The 11,633-nt window shown below is 51.6% G+C and overlaps 1 protein-coding gene across 1 annotated transcript; it reads right to left on the reverse strand.

Moving 5' to 3' along the window:
• Window positions 1-237: 237 nt before the first annotated feature.
• On the reverse strand, window positions 238-6,558 carry ITGB1BP2 (integrin subunit beta 1 binding protein 2). Its single transcript, XM_058848103.1, has 11 exons — window positions 6,358-6,558; window positions 6,105-6,154; window positions 5,950-6,006; window positions 5,504-5,652; window positions 5,254-5,366; window positions 4,967-5,025; window positions 4,024-4,094; window positions 3,705-3,807; window positions 2,328-2,447; window positions 1,841-1,903; window positions 238-1,100 (listed from the first exon to the last, which is right to left on the reverse strand). The coding sequence occupies exons 1-11, from the start codon at window positions 6,419-6,421 to the stop codon at window positions 834-836; spliced, it is 1,116 nt and encodes a 371-aa protein (XP_058704086.1). The 5' UTR covers window positions 6,422-6,558; the 3' UTR covers window positions 238-833.
• Window positions 6,559-11,633: the final 5,075 nt, after the last annotated feature.

An 11,633-nucleotide genomic window follows, 5' to 3' on the forward strand; every position in this document is an offset into this window, starting at 1 on the left:
ATGTATCTTTAGTAAGGACAATATATCCTTAATAAAGATAACACTAGCAAAAGGAAAGAAGGGCAAAACTGAGTGATTGCTTTTGCTTTCTCTACATAAGACTGTCTAATTAAAAGGCTCCGAGGCAGAAGATTGCTGGGTTTTTCACATGGGTAAATGCTCCAGGCCGTGGCGTGCGCCGCCCTCCGCCCCGTTCCCAGCGGAGTTCCCCCGCCCCCGCAGCCCCCGCCTGGCCCGGCACGCGTTCGGCAGCGCCCGCTGCTCCCCCGGCCGCTCTCATCCTCCTAAGGAGCTTTGCAGAGGAGGCCACGGCTCCGCTGGAACTGCCGGCGGCGGTGACATTCCCGTGTCCGCGGTCACCACATCTCCCAGGGACCTGCAGGGCGCGGCTTCCCCAGCGCCGGCCGAGAGAGAGGACAGGAGCATACACTCAGCTCAGCCCGGGGCTCAGCACCCTCAGAAGCGGCAGGGAAGGCTGTGTCCAGCCCCAGAAATGCCAGGGTCAGGGAGGGTGCAGGGCCCTGAACACTCAGTCCCCAGGAACACCGAAGGTGCGGGCACGGGGACTCCTCCTGTCGTCCTGCCCCAGCCAGGCACAGAGGAGGAAGTGACAGAAGGCAGGGTTTGGCCCGCTGATGTTTCTTAAGCACCCGTCACAGATTTCAAAGGACAACCTTTGCTCTGGGTGTTTATTAATTGTCCCTTCTGACCCGGGGAAAGACCTTGATGGAGCCTGCACACGAATCTGGACTAGGTCTGCTCTTCTGGAGCTGGTGCCAAGGTGCCCAGCAGCTCAGGAGCCAGCAGTGCTCAGCTGCTGAAGCATTTGACCATCAGTTACTCGGTGTTATCATCTCCGGTGTTCCCATCTCCAACTCTTCATCTTCTTCCTCGGACCAGCTCAAGCTGTCATCAGAGTCCTCATTCTGCACAGCCCCAGGCTCCTCTGTGTTTGCAGCTTCCTTCTCTTGCTCACCACAGGACTGCAACTTGCTTTGGGGGAGCTCCAGCCTGGCCCAGGAGCCAGGGCTGGCTTTGCAAAGCGTGATCTCCACCTTGGCTGGGACCATGCTCACAAAGCTCTTCCCTACGTCAATGGTCTAGAGAGAGGGAAAGGCACAGTGAGCCGGGCAGGGGAGGGCAGGCAGCACTGCCCAGCCTTCTTTCCCCTTACTGAAAAAGCCCTGCCAGAGGAGAAATGTCCTGCTGTGCCAGGAGAAGCTTGGGCTGCAGCTGAGCTGAGCTTCACCTTGTTATGTCTCAGTAGCACCACAGCGCTCGTGCAGAGCTCAGGGAGCTCAGCTTGCCTCAGCCACACACGCAGCTGCGGCACAGCCTCTCCCAGCAGCGAGCTGTGCTGAGACACAGCCATACCCACACCTGTCAGCCCTCTGCTGCCTGCAGGCACCGGCAGCACGCACCAGAAATACAGAGAAGAAATCCACATGCAAATTCCTGAGCCTCACTGCTGCTCCCCAGCCAGCAAGCAGCTGAAAAATCATCTCAGCCCGTGGCCTGCCTGCAACTCACAGCAGGATTGTGCAGGAGACAGGGACCTGCTGGGCCAAAGAACATTTGAAGCAGCCTGGGACCAAACCCAGAACACCAGAACACCTATAGGGCTGGCAGTGACCTCCAGCTCTGACCTTAGCCCTGGATCAATCAGTGCAGCCACCTCAGCCTCCTCACAACCCTAAGGCATTTCCCAGCAGAGATGGCCATAAATGCCTGTATCTGGGCAGCCCAGCCCAGGATGAAAACCTCAGGCTGCCTCACAGAAATGCAGCCCAGCCCCACGCAGACTGCTGGAACAGGGAAATCAAAGCAAACAGGATCTTACCCCCCAGAGCTCCAGTTCTGCCTGGAAAATCTTATCCCCTTCAAAGATGACATGAGCCTCAAGCTGAAAGATCAACAGAAAATTATCTGAGAGGGCAGCATAGCACTGCCAGAGCTCTTCCCCCAGACAGTGCAGCTGCCTTTCAGCACCATATTGCATCCCACATTCCAGCTCCAGTATAATGGTCTGGTGATCCCCCCAGCACCTGGCAACATTTCACCCCTTTCAGAGCATGACCTGTGACACAGGTCAGGGGGTTCAAGGCCAGCAAATCCACCCACTGAAGCCGAAAGCCAGAGCTGCTGGGCAGATGCAGCAGTGGAGCCACCGGGCTCTCAGCTTGGGGATAGCAGGTTTGCAGTGCCAGCCCTGCTTGTAGCAACAGGCCCAACAGGCCACCAAAGAGCACCACCAGGCACCCAGCTGGCTCCTGGGGCTGCAAACTCAGGTGGGCCATGAGGAGAGCGCACATCCCCACCGCACTCACCACGGTACGATTGGCCTTCACGCTGCTGAGGGCAGGCAGGGGGTTCTTGGCATAGACCGTCACCACCACCTGGCCGCTGGTTTGGTGCCAGTCCTGCCGGCACAGCACCGCCTTCTTGTCCTGCCAAGGAGAGGAGCCCATCACAGCCCAGCTGGGGCCCAGGCACTGCTCAGACAGAGGGGACACCAGAGCATGCTCCCTTGCACATCTCCTTTGAGATGCTTTGTTCAAGTTGGCACCAGCTAAGCAAGAGCAAACCCTGTCTTTTGCACATGAGGGGAAATGGCTCATGCAAAGATGAGCAGCCCCTGCCATGCTGTCTGTCCCATGCAACATGGGACATCTGTCCTGTGCTTGGGGTTGCTCCAGGACACTCTAAGATCAGAGACATCTCCTAGCTCCAGAGTCACTCTGCTATGCCCAAGCTCCTAAGTGCTGTGCACAGTCAGGAAACAGCTTGGAGGGCAATGCAGGGGCTGTTACTGGACATGGATCATGCCACCATGACTTGGGAGTCAGATGAGCCCCAATTGGCCATGTTTCACCTTTGCCCACCTTGTCAGCACCACAGGCACTGTGTCCCCAGCAGGCTCATTTCTGACCATCACAATGAGACAAACCCCCTGCAGCCCTCCACACTGCCAGCCAAAGAAATGCTCCAGGAGGAGTCGTGGCCCTAGACTTAGGTGACAATTAGCACAAAACATCTGCATCACAATGTCACAGTTCCCTCACTGCAGTTCCCTCCTTTACATTCAGGATATGTTTTCTGCTCCAGAGCAAAGAGACTGTGCTCAGAGAAGGTTGCTGGGAGCAGTGCTGACTCAGAGGAACACAGTGAACTTTCAGGGTTATCCTGGACTGCTTTGGTACAACTTTCCCAGCTCAAGCCTGTTTCCAGTCAAGAACTTTCCTGAGGTGTTGAGAACTGGGATCTTGTCCCCACTGTCCTGCCACAACACCATGTTGGTATGTGGATGAGATCCCTCCTGAGAAGCAGCTGCAGAAGGAAAGCTTCATTAAAGCCAAATTCAGTTATCTGCAATCATCTGTCAAAGCCTTTGGGGTTTTTTTGTAGGACTTTTCCTGTGCTCAGCCACCTGTCTCTATGTGGCAGCCTGTGCTGTGTCCAGGGCCAGGTCCTGCCTCATTCAGCTTTCTATTGCCCACTGGGTGTGAGAGCTGACACATCCTGTGAGTGCAGAGCAGCATCTTAAAGGGCAGATGTGTGAAGATTAGGCATTCAAACCCTATGCAGTCATCTGTCGGCAGTAATGAATTTTAAGACAATTAAATGCAGAGCAAGGGAAGGAGCACTCTCAAATGCCAATAATGCAAATCACTCACATGAGTTGCCTCTGCTGAGAGCTCCCTTACCTTCTTTTCCGTCCAGCAGTGACACCCACGGCTGCAGCCTGGCTGCTCCATGAAGGCGCTGAAGTCCGTGGTTTTGATTCCACAGCAGCTCCAGTACTTCATCCTGAGGAGAGCAGGGTGACCTTAGTGGGGCCATCAGCAGGAGAGGGGACCTCAGCAGGGTGGGGAGGGAGAGGGGCTCATTACCAAGAGCTTCCCCTGCCCACCTGTCCCCTTGCAGGGTGTCACCCCCAACTGCTGTGGCCACACAGCCTTGTCATGCAGCATTTTCAGCCCGTGGCAGGGTCAGTTTGCTCTCTCATAAAGGATTGTTTCTTACCCCTCATGGAAGACAGGAACACCAGGATGAAATGTACAAACCTCTGTGTTACTCTCTGGGCCCTGGTAGATCTGTGGAGAAAGAAGCAAAGTTCTATCTGTGTCTCTGGCACAGGATGATGTGGCACAGGTGTCCACTCATCAATGCCCCTCCATGTAGAGGGCACAGAACAATGCCCAACATCACCCTTTTGCCAGGCCCAGCATTTGTGAAGACTCACTCTGGGACCATGCTCAGCCAGCAGCCCAGCACTTGTCCCTGCTCCCTGCTGGCAGGGCAGCCACCCTGAACTTGCCAGGACCACAGTGTCACCCCTGCCACCCTGTCAGCAGTCCTTCCGTACCCTTCTCTAAAACAGCCTGCTCCCAGCCCAGGGCTTGGCAGCACAAGGACAGTGAGCAAGTTTAGACACCACAGAAACTCACTCTGAGGTGCAAGAGGTCATTTGTCACTCCTGTCCTTTCCCCTCCTTTCCAGAGCATGTCAGTCTTATGTCCTCATCTACCTCCTGCCTTTTGCTCCCTGCTCCCTTGCTGCTGCTTTCCAAGCAGGCTATCCCTGCCACAGCTCAATCCCTCCCACTCATCCTCCAGGCAGTGCTCCACAAGGCAAGAGAGAAATTGGCCTGTGCTGCATCAGTTCAATGCAGGTAGGAATTGATCCATATGCATTTTGCCTACATGTCCAACCCTGAACATGTGCTGTATTTCACTGCAAGCAATCAGCAGCAGTGAAACACAAATGTACCACCAATCTGGAAGCCTCTTGCAGGAAAGTGGTTGGGAGGTGACTGAGGTGGCTGCTCCCAGGGCAGGATGAGAATATGGAGCAGGTGGGCACTGCCACCTTCCACCTGCGTGGTACCTGCCCTGAACCTGGACCTGTGATGCTCCTGGCCACAAGGCACAGGCTGGGTAAAGATGGGACCCTGCCAGGTACTCACCGCCTTGCAGGCTGCATTCTTGCAGGTGGTGCCAGCTCTCACCTGGGCAGCCTCCTCACCTGCAAGAGCAACACAACTTCACCCAAGACACACAATGCCCATGCCTGCCCCCAAATTCCAGCTCTGCCCTCTGCCAGCTCCCCACCTGAGCACAGACCATCCCAATGTGCCTCCAAGACACAATTTTGCAGGTAGCTGAACATGCAGCATTCACTGACTGCACTGAGCCTGTCGTGCAGGTGATGAACTTGCCATGTGCAGCCCCGGTGCCATCCGTCAGCTTGTACCTGTACAACTGCTCTTGAGCGTCTTGTCCTCAGAGGTCATGTTCAGTTTCTCCAGTGCCTGCTCCAGAGACCTGGATACTTTAATTGGCAGCAGTTGTCTTGGCTCATCGGAGCTGGGAAACAGCAGCAGCAAAGGCCAAGTGGGTTTTTCTGTGATTTACGTGTAATTTCCTCTTCTGAGAGAAGAGCAGGGCAGGACAGACACAGAAGTGACACAGCAGGGCAAGACTGTTAGCTGAGCCTGTCTCACCTTGGTCTTTCCCGCAGCATCTTCTCAGCTGATTTTGGTCCTTGGAAAATGAGCTCCTTCAATGGTTTGGCCTTTGGTTCATCTGAGATCTTCCCTTGGCTGGAAGGCTCAGGGGGCTTCTCCTTGCTATGAAACCCCTTTGTGCATCCCTGAGCAGCAGAGACAAGCCTGATGACTGCTTTGTCCTCCTCAGCCTGGTGGCTGTTCCCAAACCCTGTGAGTTCCCATGATGTGGTGGCTCAGTGCTCTGCAGAGATGAGTTCTGACCTTGCACTTTGGGAGCAGCACCCTTGCTTGGAGGGGCCTTGGAAGTAGATAGCAAATCCCTGGCTGGCAGGGCAAAAGGAACCTCCCTGACACAGGACAGAGATGGGACAGGACAGGGCAGGGGCCAGAAGGGAAGGATGGAGGAACAGTGGGTGCATTCGGGCTGGCAGGTCGCTCACCTTTATGGAGAGGAACTCAGAGAAGTCCGTTGTGCGTTTCTTGCAGCAAGACCAGCCCTAGACACCAGGACATGACAGGCTGGTCAGGCGTGGGCAATTCTCCTGGGCACAAAGTCACTCCCCACAGCTGCAGCCCCAGCTCCTGCCCCACTCACCTTCAGGGCATCGTGGAAGATGGGGACACCTGGGTGATACAAGCAGGAATCTGAAAAGGGAAAACCAGGAAAAAGCTTTCAGGAGAAGCAATCCTGCCCACAAGCCACCTGCGGCAGCCAGCAGCTCCAGAGCCAGCTCCTGCCATATGGGCTGCCTGTGCTGGGCTTGGCAGCTCGGCAGCCTAGGCCACACTCTGGGAAAGCAGAACACAATTCCCATTCCCTCCGGTGCAAGGCACACAAATTCACTCACCCTCAGCGTTGTGCTCGGGATCAAACCTCTGCCCGCAGCCCTTGTTGTAGCACAGCAATGCCATAGCTCAGGCGTACTCGCAGTGTCCTTCACTCCTTCCAGGGAGATCGCATGAGTCTTATCCCTGCCCGGGGTCCCTCCTCTGCGTCCCCTCCGCCTGCAGCCCAGGCGCCGGGAGGTGGCTTTGCCTGTCTTTGGAGGCAGCTGTGGGAGGTGGCCGGTAACCGGAGACCGGGCTAAAGATGGACAGGGCAGCTGACGGGGCTTGGCGCCTGTGATATCTCCACAGGAATTTCTGTGCTGGCCCTGTGCCCAGCAGAGGGAATGGGCACGGCAGGGTGGCCCCGCGGCCGGGGCGTGCAGAGGTCCTGTCCCAGTGCCTGCCATCCCCCCAGCCAGCATCCATCACGGAGGCATCGGCATCACCCCAGCACGCACACACAGCAACCACGCTCGGAGAGCCCCAAAACTGGAGGGAAGAGAATTCAGAGTCACAGGGCAAAACTGGTGCTAATCTCCCCCAGCCCCAGAGGGTACAACCACCTGCTAAACAGAGGCACCAACAGATCAAGGCTGTGAGTGTGGCCAAGACATCTTTTGATGCTGTTTTTTGTGCAGCCCAGGAGTAACAAGTGGTCAAGGGAAGGTTCTTGGCCAGACATGAGAAGTAGGACACAGTGATTACATGGGTGATTATGATTAGATTTATGGCTAATACAGTTTTAAAATATTGCCAATGTAGTATCTAAACAACAATTACATCTATTACAAAATATGATATATTGAGGAATGGTCACTCTCATTGAGTCACAAGCTTCAGTGAGACCCACTCACTTTCCAAACTTCTCAGGGAAATCTCGGTGCGGTTCAGTGCACTTAGTCTCAGATTTGGTTACAGTCTTTGTCTAAAGAATTATAATAGTCACAGGTTTGGCTAGAAACATACAGATTTAGAGTCTTTGACCCCACAGAATTCACACTTATAAAGCCACAAGCCAACTTTGGAGCTGCTTTAGAATTTTATCTCTGTATTTGACCAGACCTTACAGTTTTTCTCTACTCCTCCAAAAGTGAGTATTCTGTGTGTTCCTTGCATTCTATCTGGACATACCCTGGAGGTGTCCCCAAGAGGGGCAGGAATAACCAACACCACTCAGAAAGCTGCCTGTGACCTTGGGAGAGCAGTTTGCATGGCTGGCCCAGACTCCAGCAGCATTTTATACCCTTTTGCAGGTCGATGTGCACCACAGTCAATCACAAACAGCTCAGCTTCCCCATCTCTGGAATACATTAATCATGCAAGCATTCAGTGAGCTCCTCCTGCAAAGCCTGCCTGATATTTTCCTCTTATCTTAGGACAAACCACATTGCCCAGCAGAGATTGTGGAAAGGGAGAGGGAAAGATGCACACAGAGATTCAGACCTGACTATCTTCCCTTGTCATCACATCAAGGATGAAAATTGTTCCCTGGAAGACCTTTGTAATCACAGAGAAATGCAAAATGTTACTTGGGTCCCCTGTATGCAGAAGGGGTTTGCTCAGACCCCCTGCTCCCCTTCTGGGTCCTAAGAGTCTTCCTCTACAAACAGGAAACCCTCCTGAGATCAAAGGTTTTACTTAGTTCCTCTCTAAGTGTCTAAATCAAATATTTTCTTTGTGCTGTTCCTGTTTGCAGGGACAGCTGTTTCCTGGGTGCTGCCCTGATCTCCAGGAGAACAGAGCATCTGGGGACCATTTCTGTTCAGGAACTGGGGTTGATATAACTCCTTGGCACTGTCAGACAGTACAAAGAACAAGTCCTGCAGGCAGAGGATGCCCAGGGAATCTGCTCAGGACGTGAGCCCACAGGGTCTGACACAGCTGATGCAACCCTAACCCCCATCCTACAATGTTTGTTTAACCTACTTAATCCCTCTACAAAGCCTGAAGAATTTTCTGTCAACCCAAGGAGATCTCCAGAGTTCAGAGTTAGGGTGAACTGTTGCCAGAATTCTGGAGCTTATCAGGGAGATTATTTCACACTGTCCTGCTCCTTCACCTCCAGCTCAGCTCTGCCACCCCCACCTTGAGATGCCCCAGCCAGCAGCAACATCAGGCTTTTCCTTGTCAGCTCCTTAGCAAGGAGCCAGCCCTGCTGCAGGGGAGGACATGTATCTCTGTCACACCTCTTTATGCCTGGGTCACCTGTGTACAAACCTGCATCCACCAAAAAGCTGGGGGAGAAACAGGAGGGCAGTGGGGAACTTGCCACATCTGCATGAACCATGTGGCTTCAAAGCACTGTGCTGCCTCAGGTCACAACTGACCCAACAGCCCCAAAGGTGGGTAAAAAAGTGCTGCTGGCATCCAGAGCCTCTGCTTAGGTGAGAAAGATCACTGGGAACCCAGGGAGCCGGGCAGAGGCCTGTGATGGGGGAATTCGTTGTTCTGGGGGCTGAGCAGAGCTATAGTGTTTCAGATCTCCCTGTTCTTTCCACGAGCTGTCAGCAAGGCTGCAGCTGTCACCGACCCTGTGCCAGTGAGAATATGGAGCTCAGGTTACCCTGCACACCTCAGAGGAAGCACCAACAGGATGATGTGGCTGACACACATTGCAGAGATAAACAGCAGGTACCCCGCAGGGACTGTGGCTGAGGCAACTCTGCACCTGAGACAGGAATCGAGCTCCCAGCTGCCAATTAAAAATAGACCCTGTTTGCTTTATGTACACTTAATTTCATATACAGCAGATCAAAAAATGAAGTAGAAAAACTGTAATAAATTATTCTCAAACCCAGCTTAATGTGTTTGCCCTTGAACAATCAGGGTCAGTGTAAAACTGCCCTGCAAGGTCCTGGGGAGAACATGCTGAACACCTCCAGGGAAACAAACCCAGCTCACCCCCGACCCTTCATTCAGGATGCCCTATGGAGCTGGGGTAAGAGCAAGACACTGCATTTCTAAAGCACAGAGTAATTCCTCTATACAAAAGGCTTGTTAAGCGAAGGGATATCCCTGAAAAACGTATTACTGCTATGTATGCAGCAGGCAGGATTAATGTTTTATTTATTTTGGCAATAAAATCTTTCTCAAAAGAACATGTGTTGAGCAATTCTGCCTGGCCACTCTTCAGATAGCACTGCTAAGGAATTATGTACCACCTGTCCAAGGGGTCTGCACTGCAAGAAAACTACCAGAAATGGGGGCATGGACAACCTCTCCATTCAAGACAACTGTTTTTCTGTAGCTTGGGTTATTACAGACACTTCTGTCTCATTGGACAATTAGAACCTCAAACTGGAACCAGCCACCCAGCTAATAAGGATTTCCTCCCTGTAGTTCAGGGTCTTGTTCCAGAGATAATTCCTTGGACCTGAGTTGCTCCTTTAGGAGTTGATTCACTCTGATGCTCACTCTGAAGGCACACACAATAGTCCTCATCAAAAAGTACACTTTAGTCTTCAGTTGGAACCAGTCCAAAAGGAAGAGTTCAATCACCCAAGTGATTCAAGGCACCCAAGTGACAACCAAGAGAAGAGAGAATGATGGCTCCTCCCAGCAAGGCCATAGAAAATCACATCTTCCTTCTTTCAGCCCCCAAAGGTAGCTCACTGAGAAGTAGTTTAGCATATGCCATCACTTGCAGCTTTCTATGATAAATTACAGCTGCTAGTGAGAGGCACCATGCCAGGAAAAAAAATGAAATGTTTGTCTACTGCTTTGATATGACAAAATTATCCACATACCAGCTGGATTTTTCAGATTTATCTTTGATTCTTGCAAATGCACTCACTACTGCTGAAGAGGAAGCTGCATAAAACAGAAGTAGTAACTTCTGAAGTCTACAAAACTCTAAAAGGGTTTAAAGCTAAGAGCAAAATGGTAAGAACCAAATTGCTCATCAGTCCTTGGTGTAATACAAACTGATACCCGAGAACTGCATTTTAAACCAGCTGATCAAACATGACAGGAAAAGGCAAGGGTTTCTCTGCAGGAGAGTCAAAATATTTCATCACTCTGCAATTACATAATAGCCAGCAGTCTGGAAAGGCATGCAGAGGGAGGCATTCCCTTCTGCACAGTGGCTGAACCTCAGCACGGGAGTGCTGTGAACAGCCCAGCCACAGGAGTGCACTTACATGAAACAAGCAGTGCAAGCACCAACACCAAACCCCAAAGTGCTCCAGCAGAGCAAGGAACTGCTCTGGAGTGAGGAAGCCTTGCTTGCTCCTGTGCCAGCTTTAAGTGCTCCTGCACTACAGCCAGTCTGCCCCTGACACACGCCTCTGGAAACCTTAGTAAAGGTTTGTTTTACAATATCCTTACTCAGCCACAGGTTTTCAGTCTCCTTTAAAGCAAATTACAAATACCTATGGTATTCATACCAGAATTTAGTTTTCTTTCATTGCTGCCACTGGACCTTTAATTTAGATATTTAAAATCTTGTTATGATGGGCTTTAAGCAGAGCTAAATTCCTTCTTCCCTATTATTTTACATACAGGGAAAGTGTGTAAAAATTTTACTGCCTTTTCTCCCAGGGAAAGGCAGTAACCAGACTCATCCTTATCTTATACTTGCTCAGGACTGAGGCAGCAGCAGAGTGATGCTGAACATCTTGAGCTCTGCTGTTTCACTAGGACAGCAATTTCTCCTTGGACTGCTCAGTAACACACAAGCCAGCTGAGCAACAGGCAGGTGAAAGAGGTAATAGACACACCTGGATGCAACTTTGTGGTTTCTTCTCATATTTCACACTTCAGAATTAAACAATGTACTTACCCAACAGCCATGGCACTAGTGAATGTCTGCCAGGCTCTTTCCAGACACAAGCTACAAGAACAGATCCACCGTCCACAGGGCAACAGAAAAGCTAATTAGCACGCTCACTTGAGATTTTGCAACAGTGAGCTGTCCTAGCAAATGAGCCAGATGAAAAACATCACCAAACTCTTCCCAATCAAGCTGATAACCACCTTTAGATACCATATCATCTCAGTAAACCAGCTGCTGATGCTTTCAAATGTGGAAAACAAATTAAGAAACAAAGAGCATTAGCTGCAGCCTCTCTTCCATACATCTTATCATCCCATTCCAGGTTAATTTAAAAGCCATCCAAATCAGGGCTAAACCAATCAAGGCTCCAGATTGATTATTTCATCTTCCCCTACTTAAAGACTACCTACAGGACCAAACACTAATTTAAGGTTCTTGCTTTGGTAACATTAGGCATCTCAAACTGTTTTCATCTTTCCTATGATTTCACAATTCTTCAAGGCACCTTCTTACGCTTTTAGG

This window comes from Poecile atricapillus, chromosome 12 (genome assembly GCF_030490865.1).
Source record: "Poecile atricapillus isolate bPoeAtr1 chromosome 12, bPoeAtr1.hap1, whole genome shotgun sequence".
In the NCBI taxonomy this organism is placed as follows: Eukaryota; Metazoa; Chordata; class Aves; order Passeriformes; family Paridae; genus Poecile; species Poecile atricapillus.

What these genes read in the sequence shown, in the direction of transcription:
- ITGB1BP2 (XM_058848103.1), bottom strand. Translation starts at nt 6,421, where the DNA reads ATGGCATTGCTGTGCTACAACAAGGGCTGCGGGCAGAGGTTTGATCCC. An exon ending in CTGAGTTCCTCTCCATAAAG is followed by an intron (nt 5,653 to 5,949) that starts GTGAGCGACCTG and finishes TCTGCTGCTCAG; the next exon opens with GGATGCACAAAGGGGTTTCA. An exon ending in GCTCAAGAGCAGTTGTACAG is followed by an intron (nt 5,026 to 5,253) that starts GTACAAGCTGAC and finishes TTGCTCTTGCAG; the next exon opens with GTGAGGAGGCTGCCCAGGTG.